The 13,371-nt window shown below is 44.6% G+C and overlaps 1 protein-coding gene across 1 annotated transcript in view; it reads left to right on the top strand.

The window, feature by feature from the left end:
- The first annotated feature begins 623 nt into the window (after window positions 1-623).
- Window positions 624-13,371, top strand: part of COL6A1 (collagen type VI alpha 1 chain) — a 92,024-nt gene continuing 79,276 nt past the window's right edge. Inside the window, exon 1 of the mRNA XM_073577517.1 lies at window positions 624-924. Within this exon, the coding sequence (XP_073433618.1) occupies window positions 747-924 (178 nt within the window). The 5' untranslated portion in view covers window positions 624-746. The remainder of the gene's footprint in view (window positions 925-13,371) is intronic.

The following is a 13,371-nucleotide window of genomic DNA, read 5'->3' on the forward strand; positions in this document are numbered from 1 at the left end:
GCGCAATGTTAGGATTCACAAGTCTGCAGTCACACGGAGTGATTACAGACTTGTAGTATATAACTGGACAACCCCTTTAAGCAACATTAATCACTGCCCTTGGGCACTTTACAGAATTGTTATTTGGTCATTGTTTGGTACACCAAAAGGGAGGCATCGCCCCGTCCATCCTAACTGACCCTGTGCTTAGCCGAAGCCTCACCCCGCAGTCAGTGAGTTCCCTGTATTTAGTGGAAAGTGCGCAACAATGTAACACAATTTATATTAATAGTGTCAAATGTGATGGTTTAGAATACACTTTAGTGATCTGTTCATTAATAACAATGTTAATAACAGTCATACTAATAATGATGTAGCATTCATTATTCCGTTACATTAATGTGTCATTTTTTGATTATTATTTTGCTATTTCCAAAAAGAAAATGCAACTGGGCATCAACTCTGACACCATCCTCCGCCAGCTCCTTAATTTCCCTTATGCTCTAACCTCTCAGCATGAGCAGCCCCAGAGATGTCCTGTACAATTCCCCTGTCTGTGTCACAATGAAAACTTGCCAGGCTGACCCTCCTTTTTCACAAGGACCATCCTCTCCAAATTTCACTCCCCTCCCTGTGTTAGGCTGCTCTGCCCCTCTCTGAGCTGTGTGTGTGTGAGCTCTGCATTCCCAGCAGCGCAGCACTCAGCAGCATTGTCAGGCTCTAGCTAAACTTCCAGTTCCCCTCCTGCCTGGGATACAGGGGGCACCATGAAGATGCTGAGGGGAGACCTCCCTCTGACCCTACTGCAACTATACCTTTTGCTAGGAGGTGGCACAGCACAGCAGGGCCAAGGTCAGGGCCCCGTTAAGGAACCATCCCTACCTGGCACTGGACCTGGTACTGAGATCTTTTTCCCCCCACCAGACAGAAAATCTTCCTATCAAGGTAACATTACATGATATTTGGCTTTCCAGTTACTTCTCTCTATCTTCAGACTGATAATAATGATCATAACGTTTAGCGTTTGCCAAGTCGAAGTAACATCTCCATCCCATCACCAGCAAATTTTGGGGGAATGCGAATCAGTAGGCTAAGTAATGTGTGCTGGAAATGATAGATATATGGAAGTGTGTCTGATTCTGGCTTCTTATATTTACTGTTTTCGTATAGTTTTCTTCTTTTATGACTTTATATTATCAGATATTTAGTTTTATTTTTCATCGCAACCTTAGAATCTGGATTATTTGGCGTTAACACATTACCTTCCTTTAATCAGCGTAATGCCCCGCATACAGTTGTCCATAGATTGCGCAGAGGTAACATGTCCACCCATATCTGAAATTTGGAGAAAAAAAAAGATAATATTTTGGGCGGAGCAATTAAAACGGAGATTTTGGGAGGAGACACCACAAAAGACACAATGAGGCAAATACTAGCCAATGACTATGTATACATAAACTGTATACTGTGTGTAGGGACCCTGGAAAAAATGAATAGTTGGCTGTTTTTTTTGCACTTTCCATTCAAGAATGTGGATGTAGAATTAATTTAGTGAATTCTTTGTGAACTTTGTATAATTACATGTAGTTTTAAATATTTAAACTTTACATCTATGTTGACAGTGTGGGCAAAATCAAATTTTGGGAAAAATCCAAACTACTATCACTATACATAGCGAGTCATTATGTATTTTCAGCCGACTATGTTGTAACCTATAAATTGAAATCTTAAAACTAAATATATTATATGTATGAATATGATATATAACAATTTTATTATCCCATTAGAGTCAGAAATTTTGGCCTTTAAGAACAAAACATTTATTTTATTTTTCTTCATTTGCAGTTATAACCTTTTTAACCTTTTGTTCAACATTAGCTATATGAGACAACGGACACAAGTCATCATTTTGGGATTTATTGAAGTCACTTTTCTTGTTTCTTTTTTTGTCTTGTTTCTTTCTTTTCCTCTTTTGTTTTTTTTCTTTGTCTTTTGTCTTGTCTAGTCTCGCTGATGTTTTTTTGCCATAAATTCTTCAAAAAGGAGCACGTGGTTCATGAATTTGTCAAAAATTCTCTTTATTTTTGTCTTCAGTCAGTTTAGTTTTGTGACTATTCACCACCAAAAGTCACAAATGTTTTGAAAAATTGCAAAAATTTGAGAAACTGGACGCTTCACAACCTTTTTTCCAGGATGTGACCTAAATGAGATTTGCTGAAACAAATATGACATTTGGTAAAAGTCACATTTTATGACACTGTCTAAAACATCTGGATAAGCAAAGTTACAGAGGTAAAATAAAAGAAAAGGCTTAAAAAGAAAGGCAACTTAAAAAGTGCATCAAAACATATAGAGATTAAGGTGCAAATACTAAAGTCACTAAAATGGAGCAGAATAACTCTAGAAAACTGGACTTTGCTTTTCGTTGCAAGACTAGGGTTCTTTATCAGGCCTTTCAGCTGTCAGGGTTTTCTTGGGTGTCACCTGGATTTTATAGCCAATCACCTGGTCACCTTCGCTATTGACCCAATGACTCAACCGTCAGAAGATCTTGCTGTGTTGTTGAGTCATGCTTCATGCTTTGTGGGACACAATCTGCATTCTACCTCAGATCTCATGAAGGACAGATAGACGACTATAGATCCAGCCAATCGGCTGCTGTGCTCTGCTAATGTGCAATGCTGCCATCTAGTGGCCTCCATTCTGAAATTTTTTTGTACCACTAGGAGAAGGTAGCTGTCAGCAATGACACTGCTCCTCTTCACTTCTCTTACCACAGAGGTTGGCGGCCCCTAATTGTGTGTAGGTTAGGATCTCCTAATTATATAAATATATACTATTTGGTTTGGGAAAAAAAGAGTGGTTGGGAAGTGATTATAGTCTCCTCAGCAATAAAACTGCAATACTAAGAAGGAAAAGTTCTGCAATTCTGGAAATCATAGGATGGATATACAAATGATGGAAAAATGGAAACAAAATTTTAATTTTAATTTTAAAAATATCTCGATTTATTCAGTATCAAGTATAAGCACCACGTGCAGACATCGTCGTACTTACACGCCTTGGCAGATATCAGTGGGCATATTAAAAGTTATCTGAGGAATGTTCTGCCACCCTCATCAAGACCCATCCCTTTACAATTGCCAATTAATGACATCCGAGATGTGCTCAATAGGAGACAAGTGCGGAGATGCTGCAGCCTATAGTAGCATGTTTAGGCCACACAGGTGACAAGTCGCCTGCTTTTTAGCGTTCCTCACTCAGCCGTCAATGTAGTTCACCATGACTGTGACTGAAACACAGACACGTCTACATTTTTTCCCGTTTGCTTTCCTTGGGCCTGATCGGCCTGCAACGGCACTGCAGATGTATTGTAGCCTTATACCACTCCCTTAACTACACCCATTTATACCACATCCCATAAAGACCACTCCCATTTGATATAGAACACTGAGTATCAGCGTTGAGATCTTTCCCAGGATGACCTTTCTACTTTATGTAGGTGTTAGGGGTAAAGTAATCCTACATGAATATATTAGGAAATTGTATACATAACAATTTCCTTGTACAATTTTCTATCATGACCCTGGAGATCTGTTAGTAGAATAAGACCTTTGTGCCTGGAGAAACAAGGGATTTTATAAAATCACTGGCTCATCACCCTATACCACCGTGTCATTGGACTAGGCCACTGGGATTGTATAGAGAACCTAAACTAATAACAATGAAAACTAGGTCAGTACAAATGGCTGCAAAAGTACTATAATGGCCATCGTTCATAAATGATGTCTATTAATTTAAGAGATATTGCTGGTATTGCTGATCCACCGATGTCTTTGATACACTGAACATACTTTGTGATAGGAACGGCGGAACGCACTAAATAAAATAAATAATAAAGTACGTTCACCGCTCGGGGTCCACCGTGCAGAAGGTGTTATAACTGCTGCTGAGTAATGGCAGATGTGCTATCTGGCGGTATAATGCGCACGGGGTTAAACGTCACCCGGGTGCGCAGAGCAATCACTGTTTAATCACAGAAATGCCAGTAGGGGTAAACACAAAAAGGCTGAGCCTGTTAGCGTCACAGGTCTCAGATATATGCACACACGGTATCAGGTCACAGGTGCAGGACCAAAGGCAGAAGGAACCTCGTCCGTCTAGACCTACCGTGTGTGCGGCGTCGCTACTGTGGGCGCCAAAGAGAGCTGCAACTGCAGCGCGGCGTAGGACACCGCCGTGAGACGATAGTGCCGTGAGGGTAGCACAATCGGACGCTAGTGTAGAGGCGCGGTGTGCACAGTGGCCTAAGGCTAGCCACTGACTGGCGCTGACTGCTGAACTAATTATGGCGCCCCCAGGAGTATGGTCGCCACAATGGCATTGCCTTCCTCCAGGGAGGTGATGTCAGGCTTGGAGGCAATGAAGGGTCTCTCTAACAGTTAATCATTTACATGCAACACGCTCCCACTCCAGGTCAGCAAAGGGAGCTCTGAACCAGGATTGGGGGAGGAGCGCGCTCTGAGGGCCAGGAGGGCAAATAGTTAGTTAGTGTGAGGAGGGCAACGAGTGTAGACATGTGGAGAGAAGCTGGAGGTTGAGCTGAGGACAGAGAGCTCCCTCCCCGTGATAGCGCATGATCTGGAGACTGGTCTCCACGGTTGTATGGATACTGAAGGTCCTGCAACAGAAACCAGAGGAATAGGAAGCTGTAAATGCTCTATTCCCAACTAAGACTCGGAGGCACAACAACGACAGGTGAGCCAAGAGAGATAGAGGGCTACAGCTGTCTGCCATACGAGGTAGTTCTAAGAGAAGATAAGAAGGAGGAACTTCAGTCTAACACAGTACTGGATGTACCTCAAGCCAGCGCTAGGAAGGAGACTACACAACCCATCTGATAGAGAGATCCCTGAGTTGCTTCCAGGCTAGCCTGCTCCTGTGCCATCTGTAACCAGGACCCTGGACTGCGTTTGCCAAGTAAAGGTAAAGAAACTGCACCCTGTTGTATCCTTGCCTCCTTCCTGCAACATCCTCAGCACTGCTACATCTCTGTGCCAAACACTGCACCCTCTTCCTAAACATTCCGCTACACTGCCCTGGGACCAACAGCCCTACCTGTGGAGGGCTACAACATCATTGCTGCACTACACCATCTGTCACAGAGGATCTGCTTGCGGCGTCGGCTTAACACCTCCCTTGCTGAACACCACAGGTGGCGTCACAAATCACTTATAAACTTTATTCCCAACTCAACCCCTTTTACATGGGTGCCCAGGGCCACGGACCGGGTCACCGCTGCTGTGACAATCCCCTCTGAGAGACTGGCCCGGTACCGAGTACTCCACAGCCCTGGGAGGGCAACCCATTTTGACGTCATGAACAGGATTACGGAGCCCGGTATCCCCGGGTCCTGTGTGCCAGAGACTGTTGTGTGCTATAGACTGTGTGCGAAATTGGCGTCATTGCCGCCATTATCCCGCTGATTGGTTTAAACACAAAAAGGCTGAGCCTGTTAGCGTCACAGTTCTCAGATATATGCACACACGGTATCAGGTCACAGGTGCAGGACCAACGGCAGAAGGAACTGTGTCCGTCTAGACCTACCGTGTGTGCGGCGTCGCTACTGCGGGCGCCAAAGAGAGCTGCAACTGCAGCGCGGCGTAGGACACCGCCGCGAGACGATAGTGCTGTGAGGAGTAGCACAATCGGACGCTAGTGTAGAAGCGCGGTGTGCACAGTGGCCTAAGGCTAGCCACTGACTGGCGCTGACTGCTGAACTAATTCCCTATCCACATGCGTAATATCAGAGGGAAGGGGTTTCAAATGAGTCAGTCACCAGAATCATACATCCGTCACCATTCACACATCTAGCAAGTAATGTCTATACTAGCGCATGGCCGAACGGCCATGCGGTCCTTTTATAGCCGTGCGCTGCCGGACCTTCCAGATCTCTGAGATGGACCAATCAGATCAGGGCGAGGACCTGAGCACGTGACTCCCGAGCTCCAATGGGAGATCGTCTCATGTGCATGCTCAGTGGAGCGGCAGTGGGACTTAGGCTCAGGAATGACTTGCTGCAAAGCAGTATGTGAGGCTCTGGACTCCTGTTGTGTAGCTACAGGAATCTGACGCCTAACACTTTGGTGAACCAACCAAATGTCATGCCCTTGTTTACAGTTTCCATCCATTATCACCCAGTGATATTTTTGATGCCGTAAGTAAAATTTTCAGATATTTCAAACCAGATAGAAGTATTGTGTCTAAAACATCCTTTGATCCACTGATGCAGTGTCGAGTCTCTCGCTAAGTAACAATACTTTGTGGAGACGGCATTGGCCCAGTTGTTATTGATAACATTTTGATCAATTAGAATGTGTTGTGGCAGCGGTTTCGTTACCATCTGTGACCCAGTCTGTTTTACTGGATCTAAGAGGTAACGTTTCTCCTTGTGGAGAGTGCCAAGTGAACATAAGGAGAATTAAGGGCCATGCAGTGCTCTTCTGGGAATTTAAGTATGCAAATAGTCTCTTGTGCCACCTATTGGATGTAGCAATCCTAAAGTCAATATTGACCCTTTAACGAGCATTGCCACGTGACTAAGGGCACACACACCAAAAAACCTTTCCGCATATACAGTTTCTAGTTTGGCTTGCCGCACCCCGCAGGGCCTTGGAGTACTCGGTATCGGGCCACTTCTGTTACTTCAGGGGCTATCACGGCAGCAGTGACCCATTCGTGGTCCTGGCGAGCAATTAAATGATGAATGGAATAGTTATTAAGGGGGATTAATTTGTGACGCCACCCATGGTACTCAGCAATGAGAACATGGCCGACACTGCAGTTCAGGTCCACTGGGGCAGTTGGTGACACAGCATAGATGTTACAGCTCTCCACAGGTAGATCTAGGCCCCAGGGCAGTTGTAGGTTTTATTTAAAATGGTGGTGACGGTTGTAATGCAGAATAGGTGACGCAGTAATAAAGCTGAGGACACAGCAGGGTTGCAATTTCCTTTTTACCTTTACTTGATAGTCCGGGGAGCAGACCAGGGGATCACAGATAGTGAGGGAGATCTGGTTAGCCTGGAGGCAGTTCAGGATCCACTGAGACAGATGGATATGGAGGCCTCCCTACTGTGCTATCCTCTGAGGTCCTTGCTACCTGAGGCTGTGCTTGGGCCTCTATTCCTGCTTTTCTTTAAGCACTTGCTCGTATGGCAGGCAGCTTGAGTCTTTTTACAGGTATTGCTCCTTCGTGGCGGCTCCTGGCTCTCTTATGCTGCTGTGCCGCCAAGTGTTTTATGAGGCCAGGAGGCCTGCAGTCCCTTACCCTCTGGATTTAGCTGTCGGGCTCTCTTTACCCACACAGTTACGGACTCCGGCATCCGCTTTCATGCACTCAGCTCTGGGGTGAGCTTACTCTCAGCTCCACTCCCCAGATTCCCCAAATTTCTCCTTTCCTCCCCAACTCTCCTCAGACTCTGTCAGCCCTCACCCCTTCTCTCACTCCCCTCTGACTGACTGACTGACTTATTCCAGAACAATCTCCTTACCTCAGCACTAACTCCTCCCACCAACTGTCACTCCCTTAAGCTCCACCCTTTTTGATCTGGAGTTAGAACAAGGGTTGGATGCTGGTTCTACCTTGTCAGGGGACCTCTCATTGTTTCCAGGCATGATATTACGCCCTGTGAGGGAGGCAATGCCACTGTGGCAACCAGACTCCTGGGGTGCCACAGGCTTTTAATCCTAAATCGTGTGGAAAGGATCATTAAAGGGTCAATATTGACTTTCAGCATTGCCACATCTAATAGGCGGCACTAGAGTTAATAGCAGTCTGTTCTAGTAATTTGGAGTGAATCCAGAAGTAGAGATTACCCATGGTGATCTACTAGCTTATATTTAATAACAAGCAAGCTTCAGGCTGGGTCAGGATAACCGGTTGTTCAGTAGCTATCCTTGATGACTTAGTAGCCATTCAGTGAGTTCCACTTGTTGGTGCCCATCCATTGTGATCCAATAAGCATCCATGATGAACCAATAGTGTTGTAGACATCACTTATGACCTGATAGCCACTCCAAACAACCTAGTTTCTTCACATCTATTTGTAGTAACTTAGTTTTTGTTCCTGTTAGTTTAGGTTCCCTTTACAGTCCCAGTGACTCAGTGGCCTTCTACAATGACACAGTGGTGTAGTGTGATGATCTAGTGATGGTGTAACAAGGTGGTAGTCCCAGCCGAGTTAACTAAGCCACAGTCAGTATATACCTTGTACAGAAATAGGCAGGACAAACGCATCCCAGACACAGCTGCAGTCCAACAGAGAGAACAATTTTAATAACAGAGATGAGTAAAGTACAAACACTGGCTTCCTGCTCTCTCCCTAGCTTCGTCCACGGCCGTACCCACAACAGCCACGGCAGCCAAAAGAGGTCCCCACGCCGGAATCTGGACACTTGAAGTCCTTTCGGCAAGGCCCTTATGTAGTCGTAGGGCCCATTTTACTGTCCTTAGTCCAGGGCAGCAGATTCTATCCCCCTCCTGAGGTCTGGCAATGCCCCAGCTGTTGCTGCACACATGCCCAGGGCAAATGTGCTTGGGCTACTGACTGAGGAGCAGGAACTTCCTGCTCCTTCTTGGGGCTGCTAACCCTACCCACCAAGTTAACTCCTGATATCCCTAACTCTACTACACAGGAACAGCAATCATGGCATTAATAACACATTAATACAATAATAGACATTATACATTGCAAACACAGCACATACATTAATACAGTGAAGTGCACGGGTCCAGCACATAGGAGAGAGGGAAAGCATTGGAGTTCTCCACCACCTCCTTACAATTGCATAAAATCCCTGATCATTCCAGAGTATAAGAGATTGCTTGTCTATTTTTGCAGTAACTAAGAGATGCTGGTACACAATTTTTACCAATTTTAAGAAGAAACTAAAATACTTAGGCTTATAAGCCTACAACCTGCAGTAACCACCGATCCACCAAACCACTGAACGACCAACTCTACCCTCGCCTACTGTATCCTCACCCATCCCTTGTAGATTAGGCTGGTAGTGCAATAAGAGACTGCGCTGCTGTGGTAGAATTCAGGATATCTTTATTGCCAACGCGTTTCCTGAGCCAGTCCCAGCTCACTTCATCAGGGATGCCCTGATGAAGTGAGCTGGGACTGGCTCAGGAAACGCGTTGGCAATAAAGATATCTTGAATTCTACCACAGCAGCGCAGTCTCTTATTGCACTACCAGCCTTCTCTTTGTACCAAGTCCTTGGACCTCGTGCAGACTGCTGCAGCTGTTTTATGCGATTATAGGTGTTGTGACTCTCACAACCCTATCAGGTGAGCCTAACACTTGCTGTGCACTCATCTACTTTACATACAGACCTACGCATTGGAAGCGCCCTGTTTCCCCCTTTTCTTATCCCTTGTAGATTGTGAGCCCTCTCGTGCAGGGTCCTCTCTCATCCTGTACCAGTCGTGACTTGTATTGTTTAAGATTACTGTACTTGTATGTATTATGTATACCCCTCCTCTCATGTAAAGTGCCATGGAATAAAAGGCGCTATAATAATAAATAATAATAATATAACCAGTCCAAGAGCTTGGGTAAAGTACTTAGAGTATGTGAGTAATGCTTCTTAATGACTAAGGTATATTTCATAGTAAACAGCCTTATTAGTTGTCCATGTCAGCTTGACAGTGGAAAAACCACACAACCATTTAGTGAGTAGCCCTGTAAAGCAAGTTTTAAAAACTGTAATATACACTCTATGAACAAAAGTATTGGGACCCATCTCTTAAAGGGGTTGTTAAGTAAAAATATATTGATGACCTTTGAGAAAGTCTACCAGTCTGACAGATGGCACCCTCACTGAACAAATGTTGTTAGCTCAGGAAGGGAGCTAGGTATAAATACAATGAATGGCGCTACAAAGCCCATCTCCATTCCAAGTGTAGTGGCTGCTTCCAGATACCGCAGATTAGATCCTGTTGAAGAATGGATTGGTTGCAGTTATTATCTCTAGTGTTCGCTGGATGTAAACACATTAAATGAGCTGCAAAGCAGCCACGCACTGCAGAACAACTCCCCAAGAAAGGTCAATAAAGGCATGCATTAAACCGAGATGCAAAGCTCAGGAGCTGTACTGCAGTACCTGGCAGCGGTGGCTACACATTGAATGGAGCTGCTCTTTCCAACTACTCTTTGCCCTTTGTGTTTACATCCAGCAGCCGCAAAAACTACTAAAAGCTGATCTGTAGGGGGGCTGTGTGTTAAACCCTTGCCAAGCTAATATTTATGACCTATGCTATGTGACAACCCCTTTAATCATTATATTCAGGTTTTTCATTCACTCCCATTGCCATGGGGATATAAAACCCAGCCCCTTGGCTTTGTGATAGAATGGCTCATTCTAAAGAGCTCACTGAGTTTGATTATGGTACTGTAAGAGGAGTCCACCTTTCGAACAAGTCAGATTTTGAAAAATAACCTGTGGGTGGCATTATTAACAAGTCGACATATTAAGGAATCACTGTAGCTCAACCTCGGGGTGGCAGGCCACAGAGTTACAGAGAGGGGTCACTGAGTGCCGAGTTGCATAATTCAAAACTGCCTGACATTTGGGTTCATTCGATTTACAAGAAAAAAAATTTGGATGCAAATTGAATTCCTTGCCTAAATTTGGTCAAATCTTTTGAATTTTTCAAGGATTACTCAACTGTTCCATGGAGTGATGAATCACACTTCTCTATCTGACATCTGATGGACAAGTCTGGGTGTGGTGAATACTAGAAGAATGTTACCTATCTGACTTCATAGTTCCAACTGTAAACTTTGGTGGAGGAGGGATAATACTACAGGACCGTTTTTGAGGGGGTCGGCCTAGGCCCTTTAGTTCCAGTAAAGTGAAATCTTATTGCTTTAACGTACAAGACATTTTGGGCATTTGTAGCTTTCAGCTTTGTGGGAATAGTTTAAGGAAGGTCTTTTTCTATTAAAGCATGACTGTGCTCCAGTGCACAATGGAAGGTCCATAAAAATAGGTGTAACGATTGTGGTTGCAGAGGGTTCAACCACGACCTGGTCCTCACAGAAGGGCGACTATTTCAGCTGGAAGTGTGTCAGAGAACCTGCACTGCAATACAAGGTGCCAGCCAATCAGAGGCCAGCAGCTGACTTCGACGTGCCCATGGCTGGGGGCATATGGCAGCAATTCCATGCACTTCCTGCTGCTTGCATGCTGAACTTAGTTGCCGGCTACAGAAGAGGACACTGCACAGTGAGGGAGTGGGGGCAAAGTGAATAGAATTGTATGTCTTTATAGGATTTAGAAAGCCACAAGGGGAAGGGGTGCAGGTCCAAATTTAGGACTCTAGTTACGCCACTATCCATAAAGGCATGGTTGTTGGAGGAGAACTTGATTGGCTTCACAGAGCCTCGATCCCAACACCATCAAAATATCTTTGAGATGATTTGGAACCTGAAATTGCGAGCCAGGCCCTACAGTATAGTCCAACATCAGTGTCTGACCTCACAAATACTTTTCTGGATGAAGAGGCAAAAAATCCCAACTACAGACCCCAAAATCTTGTAGAAAGCCTTCCCTAGGATAATGGAAGCTATTACAGCTGTACAGGTAGGGCAACTCTATATTAGTGCCTATGAATTTACAATGAGGCGTCATAAAAACTCTTGTAGGTGTAAAGTGAAGGTGTCCCAGTACTTTTATCATATAAAGTGTATAGTCTGTCTAACTTCTTACTTAACTGATCCAGTCAAAGAGCCATTTTAGCACTCATAGAAGATGTTTATGATGTACATTATAAGGCCCCAATGGAAAACCAACTACTTGGGTTGTGGATAAAACATGAGGTACAGATGACTTTGACTTTAACTGATAACTTTTTTTGATAACTGTTCACAGATTGTTATCTCACTTAAAGTGTAACCACTGCTTTAATTGCTTTAATTTAATATATATATATATATATATATATAAATAAAAAAAAAAGAAGAAAACACGGATGGCACCGCTGTAACCATGTGACTTCTAGTGGTGTGCGGTATCCGGAGCACTCCTCAATGCTGGCAGCTGCGGGTGCTGGTCTGGAGATCCACAACGTAGAATATTTCTAAGAAGAAAGGAAGACCGCACTCCTGAAGCTGATGAAATATCGCTGGGTTTATTGGTACATGCTATACATGTCGGCCGGGGGAGTAATAACAGGAGGGGAGAAAACAGCTGACAACGGCCGTTTCGCGCTACCAAAGCACTTCAACGGGTATATATATATATATATATATATATATATATATAATCCTCAATACAATAGCAAAATCTGTATTCAATGAACATGGACTTTCCGATTACTGAGATAGATGACAATTGACGCTATGAAGCTTTATGGAGAACTGTAACTGTCATTTCAGGAGAACTTGCAGCAAAAAGTCTGTGTCTGCCTCTAGCACCTCCCTCCTCCTCACCTCCCTCTGCATAAAATACCAAAAACACCAACTGGCATAATGTTGCGTAGACTTGTCCTGTATGACGCGACCCGCAGGTCGGTAACTTAAACGACAAAACAAACAAGGGAACACCGGGGACACAGTTACAACGGTGGGCCCTGCAATAGGGAACAGGGACGTGGAGACCTCCTGCACTCCCCAGAGGCAGTGTTCCTGAACACTCCTAGCGTTCTCTAAACAGACTCTTCACCTGTCGCCGACCAGGATACCTGAATCCCTCACTAGCCCTGCACCTATCCCTTACTAGGGAACTGGTTAGTGCGGACACCGGTCCCACCGCTGTACTAATATACCATTAGGGAAAACAACAAACAGGGAAAAACAAACAACTTAGCTTTCTCTGTTGCCAATGCTCCTGACGCAACAAAGTACTGCACCCGGACACAGCTTCCATCTGAACAGGTGATACACCAAAGCTCTGGATGAGCTGCAAAACACTGCTTACAATAGCTCATCTCTCCTCCAAGGTTGGTTGGGGAATGAACAATATCACCAACAGTGATTCAGAGCACCTGACACCTTTTTATAGGAAGGAGTGGAGGGTTAACACCTGCTGGCTAATTTACACATGTAGTAACCCCACCGGGGGAAACCCATTAGCAGCAACGAAGGTTGCAATAACCCCAGCGGCCACCGGGGGTAAAAAACCATTAGCAGCCACTAAGGATGCAATAATATCGGTGGCCACCGGGGGAAAAACTAACAATAAGCCAGAGGCTTGAAGAAAAAAAGGTTATATGTGAGCCAGATCTGCCACAATCCAAACATGGATTGTGACACATGTCCTATCTCAGTAATGGGAAAGTCTGCCTTCACTGAATACAGATGTTTCATGTTTTAGCCATGAA

Source organism: Dendrobates tinctorius, unplaced genomic scaffold (genome assembly GCF_039654945.1).
Source record: "Dendrobates tinctorius isolate UK_male_01 unplaced genomic scaffold, ASM3965494v1 ptg000056l, whole genome shotgun sequence".
In the NCBI taxonomy this organism is placed as follows: domain Eukaryota; kingdom Metazoa; phylum Chordata; class Amphibia; order Anura; family Dendrobatidae; genus Dendrobates; species Dendrobates tinctorius.